General features: G+C 37.0%; 2 protein-coding genes across 7 annotated transcripts in view; one reads left to right on the forward strand and one right to left on the reverse strand.

Moving 5' to 3' along the window:
• The window catches only part of SULF2 (sulfatase 2), a gene marked incomplete at its 3' end in the record, with an annotated part of 49,399 nt that extends 42,846 nt beyond the window's left edge, over positions 1–6,553 (forward strand). For 2 of the 3 annotated variants that reach the window (XR_013776312.1, XR_013776313.1), the window contains exons 15-19: positions 445–504; positions 914–1,083; positions 1,560–1,702; positions 1,907–2,547; positions 3,926–6,553. Coding sequence is in view for 1 of the 3 variants with exons in the window: in XM_079321735.1 (XP_079177861.1) it covers positions 445–504; positions 914–1,083; positions 1,560–1,702; positions 1,907–2,030; positions 2,518–2,547; positions 2,832–2,863 (559 nt within the window). Of the gene's footprint in view, positions 1–444; positions 505–913; positions 1,084–1,559; positions 1,703–1,906; positions 2,548–2,831; positions 2,888–3,925 lie in introns of all 3 variants that reach the window. The other variant, XM_079321735.1, reaches the window with a different exon arrangement.
• The window catches only part of NCOA3 (nuclear receptor coactivator 3), a 52,653-nt gene continuing 40,678 nt past the window's right edge, over positions 6,239–18,213 (reverse strand). For all 4 annotated transcript variants that reach the window (XM_079321726.1, XM_079321724.1, XM_079321725.1 and 1 more), the window contains 11 exons: positions 18,040–18,175; positions 16,759–16,947; positions 16,000–16,239; positions 14,484–14,610; positions 13,632–13,803; positions 12,492–12,788; positions 11,920–12,024; positions 11,305–11,530; positions 10,908–11,079; positions 10,233–10,374; positions 6,239–9,399 (listed from right to left, as the gene is read on the reverse strand). In XM_079321726.1, the coding sequence (XP_079177852.1) occupies positions 9,388–9,399; positions 10,233–10,374; positions 10,908–11,079; positions 11,305–11,530; positions 11,920–12,024; positions 12,492–12,788; positions 13,632–13,803; positions 14,484–14,610; positions 16,000–16,239; positions 16,759–16,947; positions 18,040–18,175 (1,818 nt within the window). In that variant the 3' untranslated portion in view covers positions 6,239–9,387. The remainder of the gene's footprint in view (positions 9,400–10,232; positions 10,375–10,907; positions 11,080–11,304; positions 11,531–11,919; positions 12,025–12,491; positions 12,789–13,631; positions 13,804–14,483; positions 14,611–15,999; positions 16,240–16,758; positions 16,948–18,039; positions 18,176–18,213) is intronic.

Genomic DNA, 18,213 nt, shown 5'->3' on the forward strand with positions numbered 1-18,213 from the left:
ACCCCCACACCTCATCCCTAAAGCTGTGCAAATTTTTGCACTCAGAAGGAAAATAACAGGAGCAGTACAAACTTGTCATTATCTGAACAAATTAGTTGTAGAAATGTAATTTAATTACAATCTATTTATTCTACGTGCCTCATGTAGAAAAACAACCAGTTAAAGCTAAAGTGATAGTAACTTGTAGCTGGACAAGGATTTACGTTGCAATGCAGTGTTAGCACACCGGGTGTCACTGTGGACAAAGGATCTGAGATGCAGTGAGGCTGGGAAGTGCCTGATCCAGTCGAGCAAGTTTGCCTTTATTCAACACCTGCACTAGTAAACTGAAGGGAAGAAGGTGGCACTGGATTAAATCTGCTTCATATCAGTCTGGTATGTAATTATCAGAACGGGGGCAGTTGTCTTGATGTTGTTCACCAGCAATGCTGTTTTATTTTCCAGTTACCATTCAAAACACAAGAGCAAACTGAGACACAAAGGATCCAGTCTTCATCCTTCAAGGTAAGTGAAGAGAGAGGATGTGGAAAATGTATAATATATTTGGTCCGTACACACTAGTTACACACTAGGCAATAGTAGTAGTATTCAATTTATCCTGTATTAAAAAGCATAAACACAGAGACACCTGGGCAAGGAACGAAACCCATATCAAAATGCATGTAAATTCTAACATAAGGTCTCTGCTTTTGAAAAAAGCACTTTGCAAACCTTGGGCCTACCAGCCTCTTTGGCTGCTATTTTTTCCCAATGCTATTGAATTTCAGAGTCATCTCTATTTGTATGAAGCACAATTAATTTAAAATGTGGGTTCTTTCCCTCCAAGCAGCTTATTTTATTAGCTGTTTCAGGGTGTTTTAGGTATGTTCAAGTCTAACAGAGTTTGTGTGACCCTAATGTTTCATGTGTTCAGGAAAGCCCTTCAGGAGAAAGATAGGCTGTGGCTGCTGCGGGAGCAGAGACGGAAGAAGAAACTCCGCAAATTGCTTAAGAGAATTAAAAATAATGACACATGCAGCATGCCTGGTCTGACGTGCTTCACCCACGACAACCAGCACTGGCAAACTGCTCCCCTCTGGACATGTAAGAATACTGTAAACCATGAATAAATGAGCAAATTTTGGCTAGATTGGCCTGGGATGTTGGGTTGTTAGTAGTTACTGGTTTTATTAGCACTCTAACCAAAACCATATAGTCTTCTCTATAGTAAATAATCTCTGTTTCAGTGTTTACCTCCTTGCACAAAAGGCAAGGAGGTAAACCAGCTGCAAATAAGCTACAGATATGAATACGGTATACTGATCTGCAAGATATCTCACCATCTAGAATGCTTCACAAGCAGAGAAAGCACTAGACAAGATGTTACTGTAATAGTCATGTCATGTGGCTTAGGTTTGCACAGAACAAGGAGTTGATGCCGAAGGCATTCTCTGCGTCAGCCCTCAGGAGTGAGAATGAGAGGAACTGTCTGAATAAAGTAATACCACAAACAGAAATTAATTAGCAGTGCTAAAGACAGAAGCACGTAGCTTATGTCTTTATAACTCTTCAATTTGCAGTGGGCCCTTTCTGTGCCTGTACCAGTGCCAACAACAACACGTACTGGTGTTTGAGGACAATCAACGAGACCCACAACTTCCTCTTCTGTGAATTTGCTACTGGATTTTTGGAGTATTTTGATCTCAATACCGATCCATATCAGGTATCTAATCACAGATCTTGAGACCACAGCTTAAGAAATACATCATTACTTATCAACAATAAATTGAAATCATGCAGTATTGCTGAAGGATGTAGTTAAACTAGTATAACATGGCTCTTTCCTGTTACAAATAAGCTACCTGTATACCAAAAGTTACCAAATTACAGAGCAGTCATTACTAACAAGAACCCCTGTTTATTGCAGCTAATTAATGCAGTGAATACGCTTGACAGAGATGTTCTTAATCAACTGCATGTCCAGCTCATGGAACTCAGAAGTTGCAGAGGCTACAAGCAATGCAATCCAAGAACTAGGAACATGGATCTCGGTAAGTGCCTCTTCCATTGCACTCACAAACTCTTCAAAGAACCCCAAAGGACTCTTACCTTTCTGAAACTTGAATCAGTCAAAAGCATTTTAGGAATTAGTTTTGCTAGTAATGTCCTGCTGAGGGTGATGTCTGCATTCTCAGATTTTTCATTACAAACATGTTCAGTTTGTATTATGTCATGTTTTTAACATTAACAACGACCCTTAGCATAGTGATAAATATTGCTGAGATGCAGAAGACAAGGAAGGAACAATGCTGGTTGAAAGAGGGAGAAACTACCCCATAGCAACTATGAAGCTCACAGGTCATTCAAATTGGAAGGGACTTCTGGAGTTCTGCTCCAGACTTCTGCTCAGACGTCAGGGCATACTAGGTTACTCAAGGCATCAGGAAATTTGTTAAAATCTTGAGTCCTTATTTTTTAAATTGTGATTTACCTGATACAGGCAATTGTTAGTAACATTGTTAATTTTCTTTCACCTAGGACGTAAAGAGGGAGCTACGAGCAGTACAGGTACATTTAAAAAAACCCTTACATTAGTATTCTTAAGTACTACAAGTACTACCTTCATGCTGAAAGAGCTAAGTGCGGGAGTGGGAACACATGGAAAGGCCTGGCCTGAAAGGGCATTTGAAAAACCTTTCCACCCCACTCACTTTGGAAACATTGGAGCTATTTGTTCTGATCTTAGTAGTCAAAATTCTGCTGAATTCTCCTTCCTCATCTTTCAGATTGTGGTGCTGTTGTTTTCTTGGTGATGGTTAACTTTTTTTCTTCTTTTGCTACTTGAAAATTAGGCATTTTCAGCGTCGAAAATGGCCAGATGTGAAGAGACCATCATCGCCAAGTCACTGTGAGTTGGGAGCAAGTTACCAAAAGCATTAACCTTTTACTTAGCTTTTCCCTTCTCTTTTTCATGCATCACCTTTTTTTTCACAGTCATCATCTATTCTCACAAAAATACTTAGGAGGAAAGTCCTCTAAATTATACAAGAAATATGAGACTGCCATCATTACTGACACTATTGCTGCACAAAACTCTTGTACATGTTTTTTGGAAATCTTGGAGTATTAAGGTCAAGGCAGTTTCAAACAAGCCAAGTGATGCTCAGTTAAGAACCATTATGGTCAATTGCCAGTAAAAATTAAAGACCAGTACCTGGTTTTGTCCTAAATTTGATTAGTAGCAGCTACCTAGTGGTTTTCACACAATCAAAAGAAAGAACAAAACCGACTGTAATTTCTCATGAGTAGTGAGGCAGCATCATGTAGTTTCTTGCTTTTATTCAACTACAGCCTTGTGCTGTGAACAGAAAAAGAGAAGTTTAAAACAGAAAGTACACTACAAGACACACTTATGTCTAAAACTGCCTTTTTCTTACTGAGCTGCCCTTTAAAACTTGATGATGATCTGGCAGTTCTCAAACTGAGTCTGCCAGTTTTCAAACTGCCAGAGCTCAAAGGTGTGGTACAAATTGAAGTATATTAAAAAGTTACCATTTCCTGTTACTGTCTCTCAATCTCTAAAAAGAAGGCAGAGACTTTAATTCATTAAAAAATCATAAAGTGCTCTCAAACTGTGCAGTGGAAAACACAGGTACAAGTCCCTTCCTAGGCCTAAGTCTGATCATCCTGCCTGAGAGGAGTGCTCATATAATGGAGTGGTTTTATTTCTAATTGAAGAGAATCTAAGACTGGGTTGAAGGTTGAAATTAACAAGCTCTATACAGATTGAAGTTTCAAACACTGTTGGATTGTTTGTGTCATATACATGCCATGCTTTTATTGGTGTTTCCATTGCTTTTTTACTGCGTGGAACCATTAAAAATACTTTTCTTGCTACTTTTGACTAGAATGTTATATACTAAACTGCATTTGTTCTGTTTTAAAGAGGACAACTGTGGGAAGGCTGGGAGGGCTAATCTCCCCCAGCTGCTGCACCTCTGTGAGGACACAAACATGCCAGGACTTGAGTCCATATACAGACTCAATGAATTGTAACATCCACCTGAAGGACTGGATAAACTTAGAGGCTGAAATAGATAGAATGTTTGCACTTCTGAGTGAGCTGAATATAAGCAGTGAAATTATGGGAAATGCAGGTCTCTGAAATCCACTGCTGTACCTGCTTTTTTGCTTTGGATTATACCTCACCTGCTTCAAAAGACATTTTACTTCCAGAAGACACATCTAATGCTGATTCAGGAATTGACAGAGGAGCAAAGCCAGCCACATCCCAAAGAGGACTGCCACTGCAGCAGTGTTTACACAGACAGTTGAAGGGACCTTCAAACAATTTCCAGTTGACCTGTGTCTTTAGAGGTCATGAGAAAAACTTCAGAGCCAAGTACAATTCTAAAGCAAGATATAGAAAACAAGAATGCTTTTGCTTATCACTGGGGTAAAGATAATGGTTGAAAAGAACTTTGAAATTATTCAGGAACTGAAGTCAGCAGCACTAAGTGTTCTCAACACCATGGAATTTCTTCAGTTTCCTCTGAGAATACATTTTAGTTCCATGTCTACTTGTTCATCATATTGTCACCTCTATGAAGATTAGAGAAAATCTTGACTAACAGGATGCCAGATTTTTGGAGGGGTTGTGTAAATATTGATCAGTGTACTGTTTGAAAATAAATTCTTTCAGGTTGTGAAGAAATTTGTTAATAAAAAAGAGTGTAACACCCACACACCATTTCTCCAAATGCTAAGTCAGAATCTATTCATTTTTAAAAGTACTGAAAAGTTTCAGTAAATGTATATCTTAAATTTTAACAAAATCAGATTTGTATGAAGATTTTTTATGTGATAATATTATACTGCATGTTCAAAACCAAAACACTTCCTTTAAGAAAGCAGCATTTGTTTAGCAGTGTAACTTTTACACTTATTTTTACAAATGTCAGCTCTGAGAGTTCAATACTTGTAGCCAATAATCTAGTTGTAGTTTACTCTGCAAAAAAGTACATGCTCTGAATGAGAGTTACTGTTCAAAGACTTTCACAGGGAAAAAACCCCTATAATTTTACTAAGGAAGCACAGTGTACAGAATTGTTTGAGTAGTTTCATAGGAACATTAATACATACATTGTAGTACAGGCACTAGTGGCGAGATTTGTATTTTTCATTTGTTTCATGTTACCTTGCTACCTATGCTTAAAGGCAAATGCCTTAGCGTGCTCATGGGACAGACTCAACCAACTGTGGCCTTCACTCCTAACTAACAAAGAGGTATTTTTTTCAAAATGCAAACTTAACTTGTTCTTGTAGAAATGCAGTGTAAAAATACAGCATGGAAATTATTTTGAAACCGTTCCTGGTTTTGCAGTTAGGAAAATCAGTGGCATTATATACCACAACCCTTAATCAAAAAATGGACTTGAATTTAGGAATGAGAAAAAAAAAATCCCACTCAAACAACAGAAGTGGAATTCTTTGTATATGCTTACTAAGACTGGACTTATTTGTACCACATGGTATGTCAAATATACTACCCAAAACTTTCTGCAAGCTTTTTTAAGTATGGAAGTAAAATATGAATGTCTGTCTTAATCTAGCCATGTATTTTCATTATAACCTTAACAATTTCATGGATTATCAGAAAAGTCTACTAGATGATGAGATCCTGGATCTATAAAAGTAAGTAAAAAAACAATTAAGTTCCCCAAAACCCTCACATTTTTGCTGCTTTCCGGAGAAAAGCAGCCATTCCCAGCGTGCATGCAGAATTTGCACACCCTTGTGTGTTTAGCCTAGTCTCTGCCCAGGTGGGGTTGTGACTGTTACAATCCTGCAGGGCCAGTGCTACTGCACCTGTTACTTGTCACAGAGAAGGTTGAAGAGTTACCTTGTCCCTTTATGGAAAATACTGAGCTGAGAGACTTGGATGTGACTCAAGAAGCAGCTGATATTTAATGAAAGGTATGTTGTTGTCAAGTTTGGGGGAAGATACCACCTTCTTCTTTCAGCTCTTCTGGAGCTTGCTATTTAAGTGAAAAAGACAAATTCTAGCTGGTGTCAGTGCTAAATATGTCTCATAAGTGAAAGGTCTCAGTTGTTACTCCCTCATCTTTAACAGCCAACTAGGATAAAATGTAAAATCATTCTTTATACACAGTTTTCATCAGTGATAGCAGGGAATTTTCTCTGACCTTACTGGATAATCAGCTTTAAAAGTATTTGCTCAGACAGCGATACCAAGATCTGATTTTAAATAGAAGCCTTTATTTACATTATTATTAACATCCAAACACAAAAACCTGAAGGGCACCTTACAACCAACTCTTTTATAAATCAGTCCCCATGACTTCTCTGTTTTGCAGAATAAAAGAACAGATATTTCAAGCAATACTTAAAATATAAACTAAACTTAGATGCAATTCTCAATACTGTATGCCTTCTCCTGAGAATTTTTTAAAATATTGCTCTCAGAATTACATGGTTTCACACTTGGTGTATCTTCTGTCATCTGGTGGTCTGCACATAAATTCTATAATAAAAGGTGTGCTAACTGGTGCAACATTCAAGTAAGTTTGTCTTGTGACAGAAACATGGTCTGAATCTCACTTCTGAAGCAGTCCTTTAGGCCAGGGAAAAAGTATACTACACACGAGTTTAATAAACACATGGTTTCTGTGATCAAAAAAGTAACAGAGACATTGCAAAACAACACTCATTTGTGCAGCAGTGATCAGAGGTTGCTGTACTAGCTACATCTCTTACTGCTGAATATGTTACATGGGTTTTATTTAAAAAAACATTCAGAAAATCTATTGCTATAGGACCACAGCAAAATTGATGGTGGTAACTAAATGTCAACAGATTCCAACTAGATGTACTATTTAGTGCTGCCATGAAAGATGGCATCAATGCATTTTAAAAATGCCCCCTGCCCCTTCATCAAGTTTAAACTAAAAATCCTTTCATTGAAAAAAAAAAAGTAGGTACTGGAAAGCTCCAACATTCTTAAATAGACGAGAAAAGGATGAACCTTTATAATGTCAGTTAGATAGGTACCAGTTATACATAGATGTATAAATAGAATTGCTAATTTAAAAAAAAATTGTACTGCAAGATGCATATAGCAGTATATAATCTAAGAGCTCACCTAATGAAAGCAACCGGTGTTTGTAGATTCCATCAGTATAATGAACAACTACAAAATACAAATATTGTTCTACTCTGATTTGATATAAAAAGGGATTGTTGCCTTTCACCCCTCAGAAGCAGCACTTAATAGATATGTTCCATAAATGAAAAAATGAAAGTTCCTTAGGCTCTTAAAAATTTTGCATTATAAACGCACATTAAATGGACTGAAAATTTCAAATAAATGCTGTGATAATCTATATACTGAGTACTAATGGAAGAGACAGGCTTCCATGAAATAGAGCAATTGACTACATTCCCTTGGAAACACAGCTGGTTAGGCGCTAAGGATGAATTTTTGAGAATATTTCTATTGAAACTTACTTCTATTAAAATGGGAGATCACCGAATATTCTGAACAATAAAACCCCTCTTGATAACAGTACCAAGAATAAGCAAAAAGGAACACATATTAGGTTGGGGGTTTTTTGGTTCTTTTACTTACTTGGGAGTAATCAGTTTGCCATTACAGAATGAACAACAACAGAAGCACCACACATCCTGAACATTTCTGGGTCATACCCTGTGAAGGTTTAGCACTTTAATTCCTTGTAACTGCAAAAAGTGCAAAGGGATCTTCATTTCAAGCACCCAAAATGGAGGGGGAAATAAAAACCCCATGCTATCAGCAAATAACATGTAACCAGACTTAAATACTGCTATGGACAGAAATCTGCCTAGAAAATACATTCATTACTATTAGAATAATCCAATGAGGTGTAGACAATTGGTTAAAGTGTGGGTTTAATATCCTTAAAGATTTCTGGATGTTACATAACAAACAAATATTTGCAACAGATAAACATTTTCAAAGAACATTTAGAGTTCATTAAAATTGACCAAAAAGACTCCATCCAGATTCATCAACTGAGAAGGCAACTCATTACAGACAGACACATCTGTCCTGACAAGCTGTAAGATCTTACAATGCAGAGCCTTAAATTGCCTTAGGTAAAAAAAAAAAGGTGACAAAAGTGCTCACAGGTGGAGAAAACATGAACAACTGGTCTTTTTTTTTATAAAAAGCTCTATGTTAAAGATGTAAAAATAAATGAATGTTGAAGACCAAAGAAGAGAAATATGTTTGCCACAGTCACCCAGCTTCGAAGTCCTTAAATTTAATTTTAAAAAAATCCATTTGGACCTCAACTACACTCCATTTCCAGAAATCAATTTTGTTAAATATTTAGCTTCACAAACTCTGCAAAAATGAGTTAGTGACCTACAAAAGTCATATATATAGTACATATGTATAATACATTGTTTTAAAGACCATATTTACAAAATTTACTCACAAAAAGACTGCAAAATTCTGATTCTGACTGCAGTGTCTTGCCTTGAGTTTTCTGAAGTTATTTTCAAATAAAGATTAAAGATTATTGCTCTAATTTCCATACACAGAAAACATTACATTATGCAGTCTTTTCAAATAATTCTTAAGAGACTGTGTTTGAGAAGGAACATGAGTACACCCTGCCTTCATATTAAGTCCTTATCAAAGACATTGCATTAATCCATTATATATTCTTCTATAAAGTGCACTCAGCTGCACAGCATTATGTAAATATTAGTCACAATTGTGTTTTAAATAATTTAAATTGCTTATCATCTCTTTTTAAACCCATGGCTTCAACTGACAGTATTTGGACTAGCTCGTGCCAATTGATTTTGCACTGCTATTTTGCTTGGGAAATCCCTGACTCTTGAGGTAATAGACTAAAAGCAACATCTATATTCAGGAAGTGATATAAAAGAGTCAAGGCTAAGAACTACATTCTCTGTCAGATATTGTTGTGAGAGAAATCAGGAAGTTCTTACCACTGTCACTTCTTGTGTCACTGGCACTTTTTGTCTGCCTTTTTGTTGGCTAAAGGGCTTTGGATAGCTACAGTAAATAGATAAGGTATACCAGGAGTCTACCATCAAATCTGTTAAATGGCCTTATCAAATTTACATTTCTAGAGGAAGAGTGTCAAAGTATTAGTGACCTTTTTTCTGTACCTGAAATCATGCAGTAATACATAGGCTGCCCTCTGCTAAAATGTACTTTTGTTGGGTAGGGGGTTTTTGTTTGTTTTCCTCTGGATGAGGAAATTTATCACTGGTTTCTGTAAGCCCAGTGTAACTTGCCATGAAGAATGCATCACTTTCCTTTCTAACATTAGTGAATTCAGCCATTCTTGTTTGAAGATGTGGTTCTAGATGTCAGCAGTATTTCTGTTAAAGAAAAGATACTTTCATCAGAGAAGACATCTTTGCTGAAAGAAATGGTTTGTATACTGCATTTGCAAGAAGGAACTACTGACAACCAATGCCTAGAAGCAGAAGAATAGCTTTTTAGTGCTCCACTTTGAAAATAAATTTCTAGAGAATAAATGCTGTCCCAGAATTTCTTAAACACACTATTTGGGTATCTTTATGACATTTAGATTTGAAAATCTGACATTTCACCTTTATATTGGCCTCTTTATAAAAGGCATTTGTTGTATTAAAGTCGTCCAAAACTTCACTTATTCCCCCAGAAGTCTTCATTATTGCGACTGCTTCCTCAGGTATGCTGGACAAAATTTCATTAGGTACTTTTTAGTTGAATAGATTTAGCTTATGTCAGTATTATGTTGCTCATTCTAGGTATTTTGTGGAAGGATTGTAGCAAAGTGTACAAAAATTCTGTACTTCAGTTTTCTTTTCAGTGCCTGCTTATTAGCATTTTCACCTTACATGAGGGGTCTAAATTTTCCACAGTTTCTAGATACACATACACAAGTTATTCTAAGGTATTGTAAGGGCAATTATTATCAACGTCTGCCAGAAGGATGTTGCACTATCAGGATTCTTAGCCTGACTCGTAAGAGCTATTAAATATAATTTTCAACATCTGCTGCAGATGCATTTCACAATGTCCATGGGGTTTTTTCTGGGGTATTTAATCATTCTTTGGGCAGTTTAAGGCTTGATCCTACTCATGATATTTCAAAGTCAACAGCTAATCCCAGCTTGGGTTCATTGTGAGACAGGAAATCTTTTCATCATCTTGATGTACAGCTTACCTGGTCTGGAGCCATGGGCAGTGCTGCCATAGGCATGGCATTAATGCTCATCTGCCTGATGTGGCCACTGCTGCCATTCATGTGCATCACACTGTACTCTGCTGGGCTGCCTTGGTGGCTGAACTGCTGCTGCGGAAAAGAGCTGCAGTACAAAAATGAAATCACCTTCCAAGAAGTTCACACACTGATATATTGCCTTCCCTGCACCATTTTTAACTAGTATCTGTTCAGCGTGGAAACTCCCCTTCCAAAAGGAATTTAAGTTTTTTGAAATGCACAGTTGTATGCAAATGCCTTACATAACTTTTTTGGAGGCTACTACTATAGTTGTATCATCCACTGTAACACTATTTCATATTTTTTGTTTCCCCGCCCCCCTCCCCCCAAGTTATTTTTTCTTTAAATATTAAGTTCATATTTAAAGACTGAACATTACTTCTAGTTACAAAGATTGTAGAGGTGCAATATGATGCAATGGAGATAAGAATAAAATACACTTCATCATTTTCTTTCCTAAACCACAACAGGATGAAGGACAATACAGACACTAGACAGTTATTTTTTCACCTTGTAAATCCTTTTCCCACTACATGCTATTTAGCATAGTTTCTACTTCCATCAGAAATGAAAGACACCTTTTGAGAAACAGGTTGTAATCCTAATGCTGAGGTTCACCTGCTTCTGGCCATGCTTCCTGAGGGCCAACCCTTCATCTCTAAGGACTGGTACATTGCTGCTGACTGAGGATGCTGCAGCATGGGGTTCTGGGAGGGTCCAATTCTTGATATCATTGAATTGGGAGGGCTTGATACTCTACTAAATGCAGGATCAGGTTGCTGACTTATTCCTTAAAATAAAACAAAGGAGACAGATACAAAATACTTCAGTTATCATCACCCAGTACTTCTAGTTTATCTTCTTGCAGTGCTTGGAAGGGGAAAAGTCATCCTTTTTTGTAGAAGTGTATTCCATTTTTCAGAATGATTGGTATTTAGGTAGTTTGGATTAATAAAAAAGAAAACCAGACAAATGAGAAAAAAAAAAAAAAAGCTAAACATGTTAGTACTAGTACCATAATTAGATGAATAGGGGAATTGCTGTGAAGGAACTTGAGCCATTGGAGGGCCTGTCAAAGCATTATCCATGCTTCCTGAGGCTGTCACATTTGGTGGTGGACTGAAGGCCTGAGGTTGCTGTTGCTGCTGCATCATCATTGCCATCCTCTGTTGTCTAAAATGGTGACTTATTAGTTCCCTGTTACGCTGAGCCACCATTTGAGCATTAAGAAAACCTTGCTGCTATCCCCCAAAGAGAAGAAAAATCATATTAGAAGACGTTTTTACAAATAAAATCATGTCAGAGTCAAACTCATTCCTAAGACCCAGACAGTCAAGGAAAACCCACAGCCAGTACAAAATATAATAATAATGAAAATATTAAGAGAAAACTTTTCATTAAATTGTTATTGGTGCTAAACAAATGTTGGCATTTTATGTGGAAAAACCTGGCATACTGAATTGACAGCATGACCTAATGAATAAATTCCACTGCAAATCACAGGAAGGTAAAGGGAGGTAAAAAAAACTCTTAAAAAATTATACAGAGAAACAAAACCAAAGAGGAATGCTGTAAAGCCATGAAAGAAGATTGAAATTCTAAACAGGTGGCTACTGTGATATGTACTTACCTGGGATCCCACCTGTGGCTGCATAACTGGTCTCATCACAGAATTAGTGCCACTGATGGGATTTTCCATTTTTATTTCAAGCGTTTGACGGGTCTGATTCATGAACTTAGAAAAAGATATTTTAGCACTATTAGGGTTGAAAATTACTTTGTTCAGATACTGATATTTTCAAGCTAATGGCAACTCCTGCAAAAACACTTTCTTTACAGACCTCTTGAATCCATAAACTGCAATGGCTAATTTTTGCCTTCTCTGATGTACCTGAAGAACCAAACTATTTGTTTAAACAGCTCAAACACACAAAAAGGAAAACCCTTTAAACAGTGCAGCATTAAACAAACCAATCTGTAGCCAGGGAGGCTGACAAAGGAGAAGCACTTGTCCTAATAAATGTTCTTATACTCCTGCAGGCATCAGGCATTTCAACATGAAGCACTGCTAAAAGTTAAAATCCACCCTCTCAATCCTCTGTTGTAATGTCCATTGCCATATATGTAAAGCAACACGATTCCGTGTGCAAGTGATTCTATTCTGAAACATGAAGAAGTGTAAATATAGGAGCAAAAAATTACCTGCTGTCCCTGGAGCCTCTGCTGGAGCTGCATGCGCAGCTGCTTTGGTGTGCTGCTCCGAGGTCTCACCATGTTAGCTCGGGGATGCATACTTGGTAGAGGAAAATTGCTTGCTTGGCTCATCTGATTCATCATTGAATTAAAAGATGGTTGTTGTCCCTGGATGTTACTAAAACCTCCTGGCAGTGCTGCCCCTTGCCCTTGATAGGGTTGACCATATAACAAAGGCTTCTGATCAATCAAAACTGAAGATTCCTGACCTTGAAATGAATCTTGTTTGGGTTCCAAAGCTTGTCCCTTCAACAGATACAAAAGTGCTTTCACTAGGAGTATATATAGAATTCCTAAAGAAGCAATAAAGCTAATGCAGCATAATACACCAGCCAGCAATTTCTTGGGTAGAACATAGCGTGGACAGCTCCTGTTAGTTCTGTCTCCAAACTAATGAAATACCAAAAGTGATTAATAATAATAATGGTAATTCCTTTTAAAATCAATTTTGCTGCACACTACATACACAAGCAAACCAGTGTCACCATTCAAGTCCTTCTGCACTGTTTGATGCCACTTGTTCAAATGATAGTGTCATGTGGGTATTAGAAACTTCCAAATTACTCACAGAATTTCTTTTTCCTATTTGCTAGCCATGCAAATTCAACCTAGAACTGAAGGAGAGGGAATTATCCACATCACTGCCAGTCAAATAATCCACAACCTAAACTCAGCTGACAGCATGACAGCAGACTAGTAAGGAAACCCAATAGAATTACATTATATATATATATATATATATATATATATATATATATATATATATAATAGAATTACATCAAATTAATCTTACAGAATTATAATGAATTGCACCCCAAACTCCACCTACATAAACCAAGGCATTATACAATAAATTTCTGTAAGATTATGCCACTTTATATTTCTTGTCATGCACAAGAAATTTAATCCATACTGAGCTTCTCCATTGAAAATCACTAGTCAATGTAAAGGTTTCCAAAGGAAAATGTACGAATACGAGCATGAGGATGTGAGGAGACAAAGTAAATGAGGAGGCTCTCTTCACTTTCTTTTCAAATAACAAAATATTGGTCCTTGGAAAATAAATGGCCAAAATATCTGTTTACTTACTTGGTTTACAAGATCAGGAATTCCTAAGGCTCTGTCAATTTCTTCCAGACCTCTGACATCTGTATTACTCAGTAGTGTGTGCAGCTGATCCAGAAGTGCCCTTTCGTCACTCTGCCCTTCCATATTTGGTGCCAAACATAAGAGATCATCCAAAGAGCTTCTAACTAGCTGTCTATAAATAAAAAAAACCCACAAAAATCATAGAATCAATAACGTTGGAAAAGACTCCAAGATCACGGAGACCAGACTTTGAGCAAATACCACCTCGTCAATGACACTTACAGCAACATCCAGTCATTTCCTGAGCACATCAAGGAATGGTGTCTCCTGGGCAGCCCATTCCAACGCCTGACCATTCCATTCTTTCAGTGAAGAAATTCATTACAACCATCACAAGGAAAACAACAGTTTTTATATAATATATTGACCAGGATATGATTAAGTATTATAGTCACCCAGATGACTGAAGTGAGACTTAAGTCTTAAATAAGACCTAAGTCCCAAATTTATGTCTTAAAATGTCCAGTCACCTTCCATGCATCCTTGAACACATATAAATTCTGTTTTCTCCTGGTTTCTGCCATGTGCCACAGAGATACAATTTCAGTCTCCCATCTCTTTTTTCTGTGCCTCCCAACTCAGTGGTTACTAGACTTTGTTAACAATGCCTTTTGTGGAGCTGGGTTAAAAAAATATCCAGTGTCAGATGACCAGCATTCCAGAAATGGAATTCTAGCTCAAATCTGTTATCCCCATTGCATATGCTACACAATTTTATTTCCATGTCATATTCTTCTGACAGACAGCAAACAGTTGTATTTAGAATTACCTTAAAACCTTCCCCAATTCTACCTGTTTTGCAAACCCCGTGATGCTTGCTCCATGGTCATCATATTGTCAAGCCACAATCCAGGTTGGTTAGAAGGTCCAGGCTGTCCATATGGATTCCCTCCCATGTCAATGTTGATCTCATTTGGCCCTGCAAGGTAAAACATTTGTGTACTTTTTTGAAGACCAAAAGGTCTTATCTTGCTGTCCTGCTGTTCACATTAGAATGATCACAAATTGTCAAGCAGCTTCGTGAGCTTTCCATTATCATGTTTTACAGTGTATACACACATAAACTCACAGTCCACATAATTTCTCATATATAACAGACCACAGATTTAAATACAGCAGACAGTGGTCTAGACCCACTACCCTGTTAGAGCAGAATTGCTATTTCTAATCCTTTAGCCTCTAAATTGGAGCATGACAGACATAGCACTTTACATGAAAAAAAAAAAAAAAACTACAAAAATTCTGGACAATGACATCTGGGTGCCAGCAAATGTACACTGTCATAGCGACATCAAAATCTGGCATTTTAAATTCCAATACAGAGGGGAAATCAAAAGAAACACGATGTACATAACATTTTGCTCTTTGGGAGTACTTTCTTCCTTCTACCTATCCAGGGACATACAGCACTACATAGGAGAGTTTATGACATCCCATTATTTTCCAGTATCTATATGAATCACCTAGCATCAATGATTTCTAGGAAGCTAAGCTGGAAAACTCTGACTTAGTCAGGACTGCACAAATTGTCTCGGTACTTAATCTTATATGTGTTTGTTGCATTGAAATAGTAAGTCTGTTTAAGAGAAGTGGTGACATCCCTGGTAGCTTTCCATGATAAGAAAGGAATGCTGTGTATTTAAGCTATTTTGGGCATACAATTGGCATAGGAGACTGGAGAATTTTAGCTCTACACTAAACCTTTGTTAGACATATAGACTAGAAAAAACCTACGGGCTTTAAGGCTGTTCATATTTTAGACATACAGTTTATCTTCTCCCATGTACACATGAGAGACTTTGAAGAAAAACAGTACATGCAATGTGGCTTTATATGAAATTTGGCTACTCCATGTGAGAAGAATTTTGAAATACTTGAGAGCAAAACTTCAAAAGACATTGATTACCAAGAAATTAACAGAAAAAAAAAAATCTATATCAAATACAATGAATTGAATTACCCACAATGCTAGTATCTTCACATGTGGAATCACAGATGCCATTTAGTTCCTAGAATTTAGCAGAGAAGTACTGCACTAAAGAAACACACAAAAATTATCTCCCTCCCCACCCCCATCTCAGGACCCAGAACAAATTATCTGTGTATGAGACACACAGCACCAGAAGAAAACAAGAACATCACCAAAAAGTCATAAAATGTCATAGGGAACAGTAAGAGTCTCTACCTCAAAAAGCCTTTCAATGAAAATCTAGCATTTTACCAGAAGTGCCAAAATTCTTATGGTGAATGCTTGCCAAGAAACTGGTGAGATAGTGCTATGTAGGAAAATAAGAAGTTAAGAACTTACTCATGGGAACCATTTGCTCTTGCAGCATTGGCCTAGTACCAGGTATGTTGTGAGAGCGAACAGGCAGCGCAGACACAGACCCTTCCTCTGGGGGCCTCAGGAGGGCTGCACTAAGTTCATCTCCTGGTCTCAACAGTGAAGCAGAACTTGTGGATTCTAATCTGTTCACTTTAGAGTTTGGCAAGCCCCAGTCTCCTGACTGATGCTGATTCATCGCCACATTTCTGTTGGGAGCACTTGCTACAATGAAGAGCAGAAAATACAAAAATGTATTATCTGGAGTACATTATGTATTTTGGTTTTAGAATTATTTTGCTATTTCACCAAGTGACATTGCTCTGACATTGCTCTGCTAATGTCAGAGCAATTGACTGAAGTCCTACAAAAGCATCTAGAGCTCACCATGCCAAGTTCTAAATCATTCAAAAACTGTATGAGCCTAAATATACGTGAAGTTCATAATGACTGGCTGCCACTGTGAACTGTTCTTGCTTCTACATATCAAAAGCACATGTTAAACTAAAAATTCTAAATAGTAAAAAATAATTTAACTGCTTAAAGTACTGGTAATGACACAGACAGTAAACAGCAATGTTCTTATAATTTTAGCTAAGATAATAATTCAGAATTATTAATGATGGTAAAATTAAAATTCGTTAAAGTTTCTTCTAAATGAAATTTGTATTTTTATCTTGAAACTTTTTTGACATAAAAGCTACTTTCTTTAAAATAAGAACTGTTTGTATACAGCCAACAAACCCAGATTTGCTCCAAAATTTTCTTGGTTTCCAATTATTCTTGGGCTTCCACCCATCAAGTTTTGCTTTTGCAACATGGAGAACGCATTGACATTCTTCATCGAAGCACTTGAGCACATAGGGCTGTCTAAAGACAAGGCTCTGTTAAAAGGTAGGCGAGTAGTCTGCACAGACTGGGGACTCTTCACACCTGTTAAAGAATTAAAAGATGCATGCAACTGTACATTTTAAATAAAATATGCTATTAATTAATCTCTTTATGAGCTCATACATTCGATCTTAAGCAAGCCAGAAACAGTTATGTTGCTTATGTTTTCACAACAAAAATTCCCATTTTGAACGCATAGTTAGAACCTTTTGCAGAAAAAGTCAAAGGCACTTCCCTTTGACCATAGACATGAAAAGTGGTTCATTCAAATTTAAGTTCTGTAATGAATTTAGTATTACACACTTCTTGATACCTGTAACTGGACTGCCCATATTTTGATTAACTTCCTTATGGAGGTAAAAAAAAATGGTTCTGTTTGAAACAGCTGGAATCCAGACATGGTGTGTTCCTGAGCACAATGTCCCCTACAGACAATTAACCCAAAAATCACTGTGCTTCACAGCCAATAGTGTCAGTGGTCTTATGTGTTCTTTCACTTGGTTTTATGTTTTTCATTATGCATGTTTCACCACCTTTGGTTATCTCAGCAATCCACTGCCCTATATAATCGAGAGATGACCATGAGAGTCATGACCAAGAGTGTCATGAGAGAACACAACAACTGCCACGATGCTGGTCTGTGAGCAGGGTCAGCTTCCCCTCCTCCTCAGCATCCTGCTAAGGAAGGGCATTCCTTTTGATGTCAAGGAGGAATAACTATTAGAATTTACTGGTCACAAGGTGTTTTCACATAGAATAAGAAAGAAATTAAAAGCTTGACACCAATCCTATATTATATCCCTAGGCATCAGTAAGGGATGAAAATTCCTAATTTTAATTTACAACTCACAAACAGCTTTCCTGATGACTTGTCTCTGAGAAATTTACATTAGATAAAGTCAGAATAAACCATAAAACAAGGAACTTAATTGTGTAGGTGAGTTCTGTCAAGATAGTTAATTGTTTACATAATAGCCTATTGAAAGCATAATTAGTCATTTTGCATTACATTTGTCCTTGAAGATATAGGAGATAAAGAAAGTATTCTCTAAGCGTTTAAGGACACATTATGTTTACATCAGGTAAGAAGAAAACCCTAACTTTAAAACCCAGGTGGTAGATTTAATTCCTTACCCAATAGGGCATTTCCTTGAAATAATGCTTGCTTTGTTCCAGGGCTATTTCCATTTGCAGACACAGTATTATTGTAAAACTCTGAACTAGTAAGATCACCTAGAATTGCGTCCAAATTATCCAAGTCTCCATTCATCTGAAAATGATGCAGTAAAATACCAAGGTTATTTACTC

The sequence above is a fragment of the Erithacus rubecula genome (genome assembly GCF_903797595.1).
Source record: "Erithacus rubecula genome assembly, chromosome: 18".
NCBI lineage: Eukaryota > Metazoa > Chordata > Aves > Passeriformes > Muscicapidae > Erithacus > Erithacus rubecula.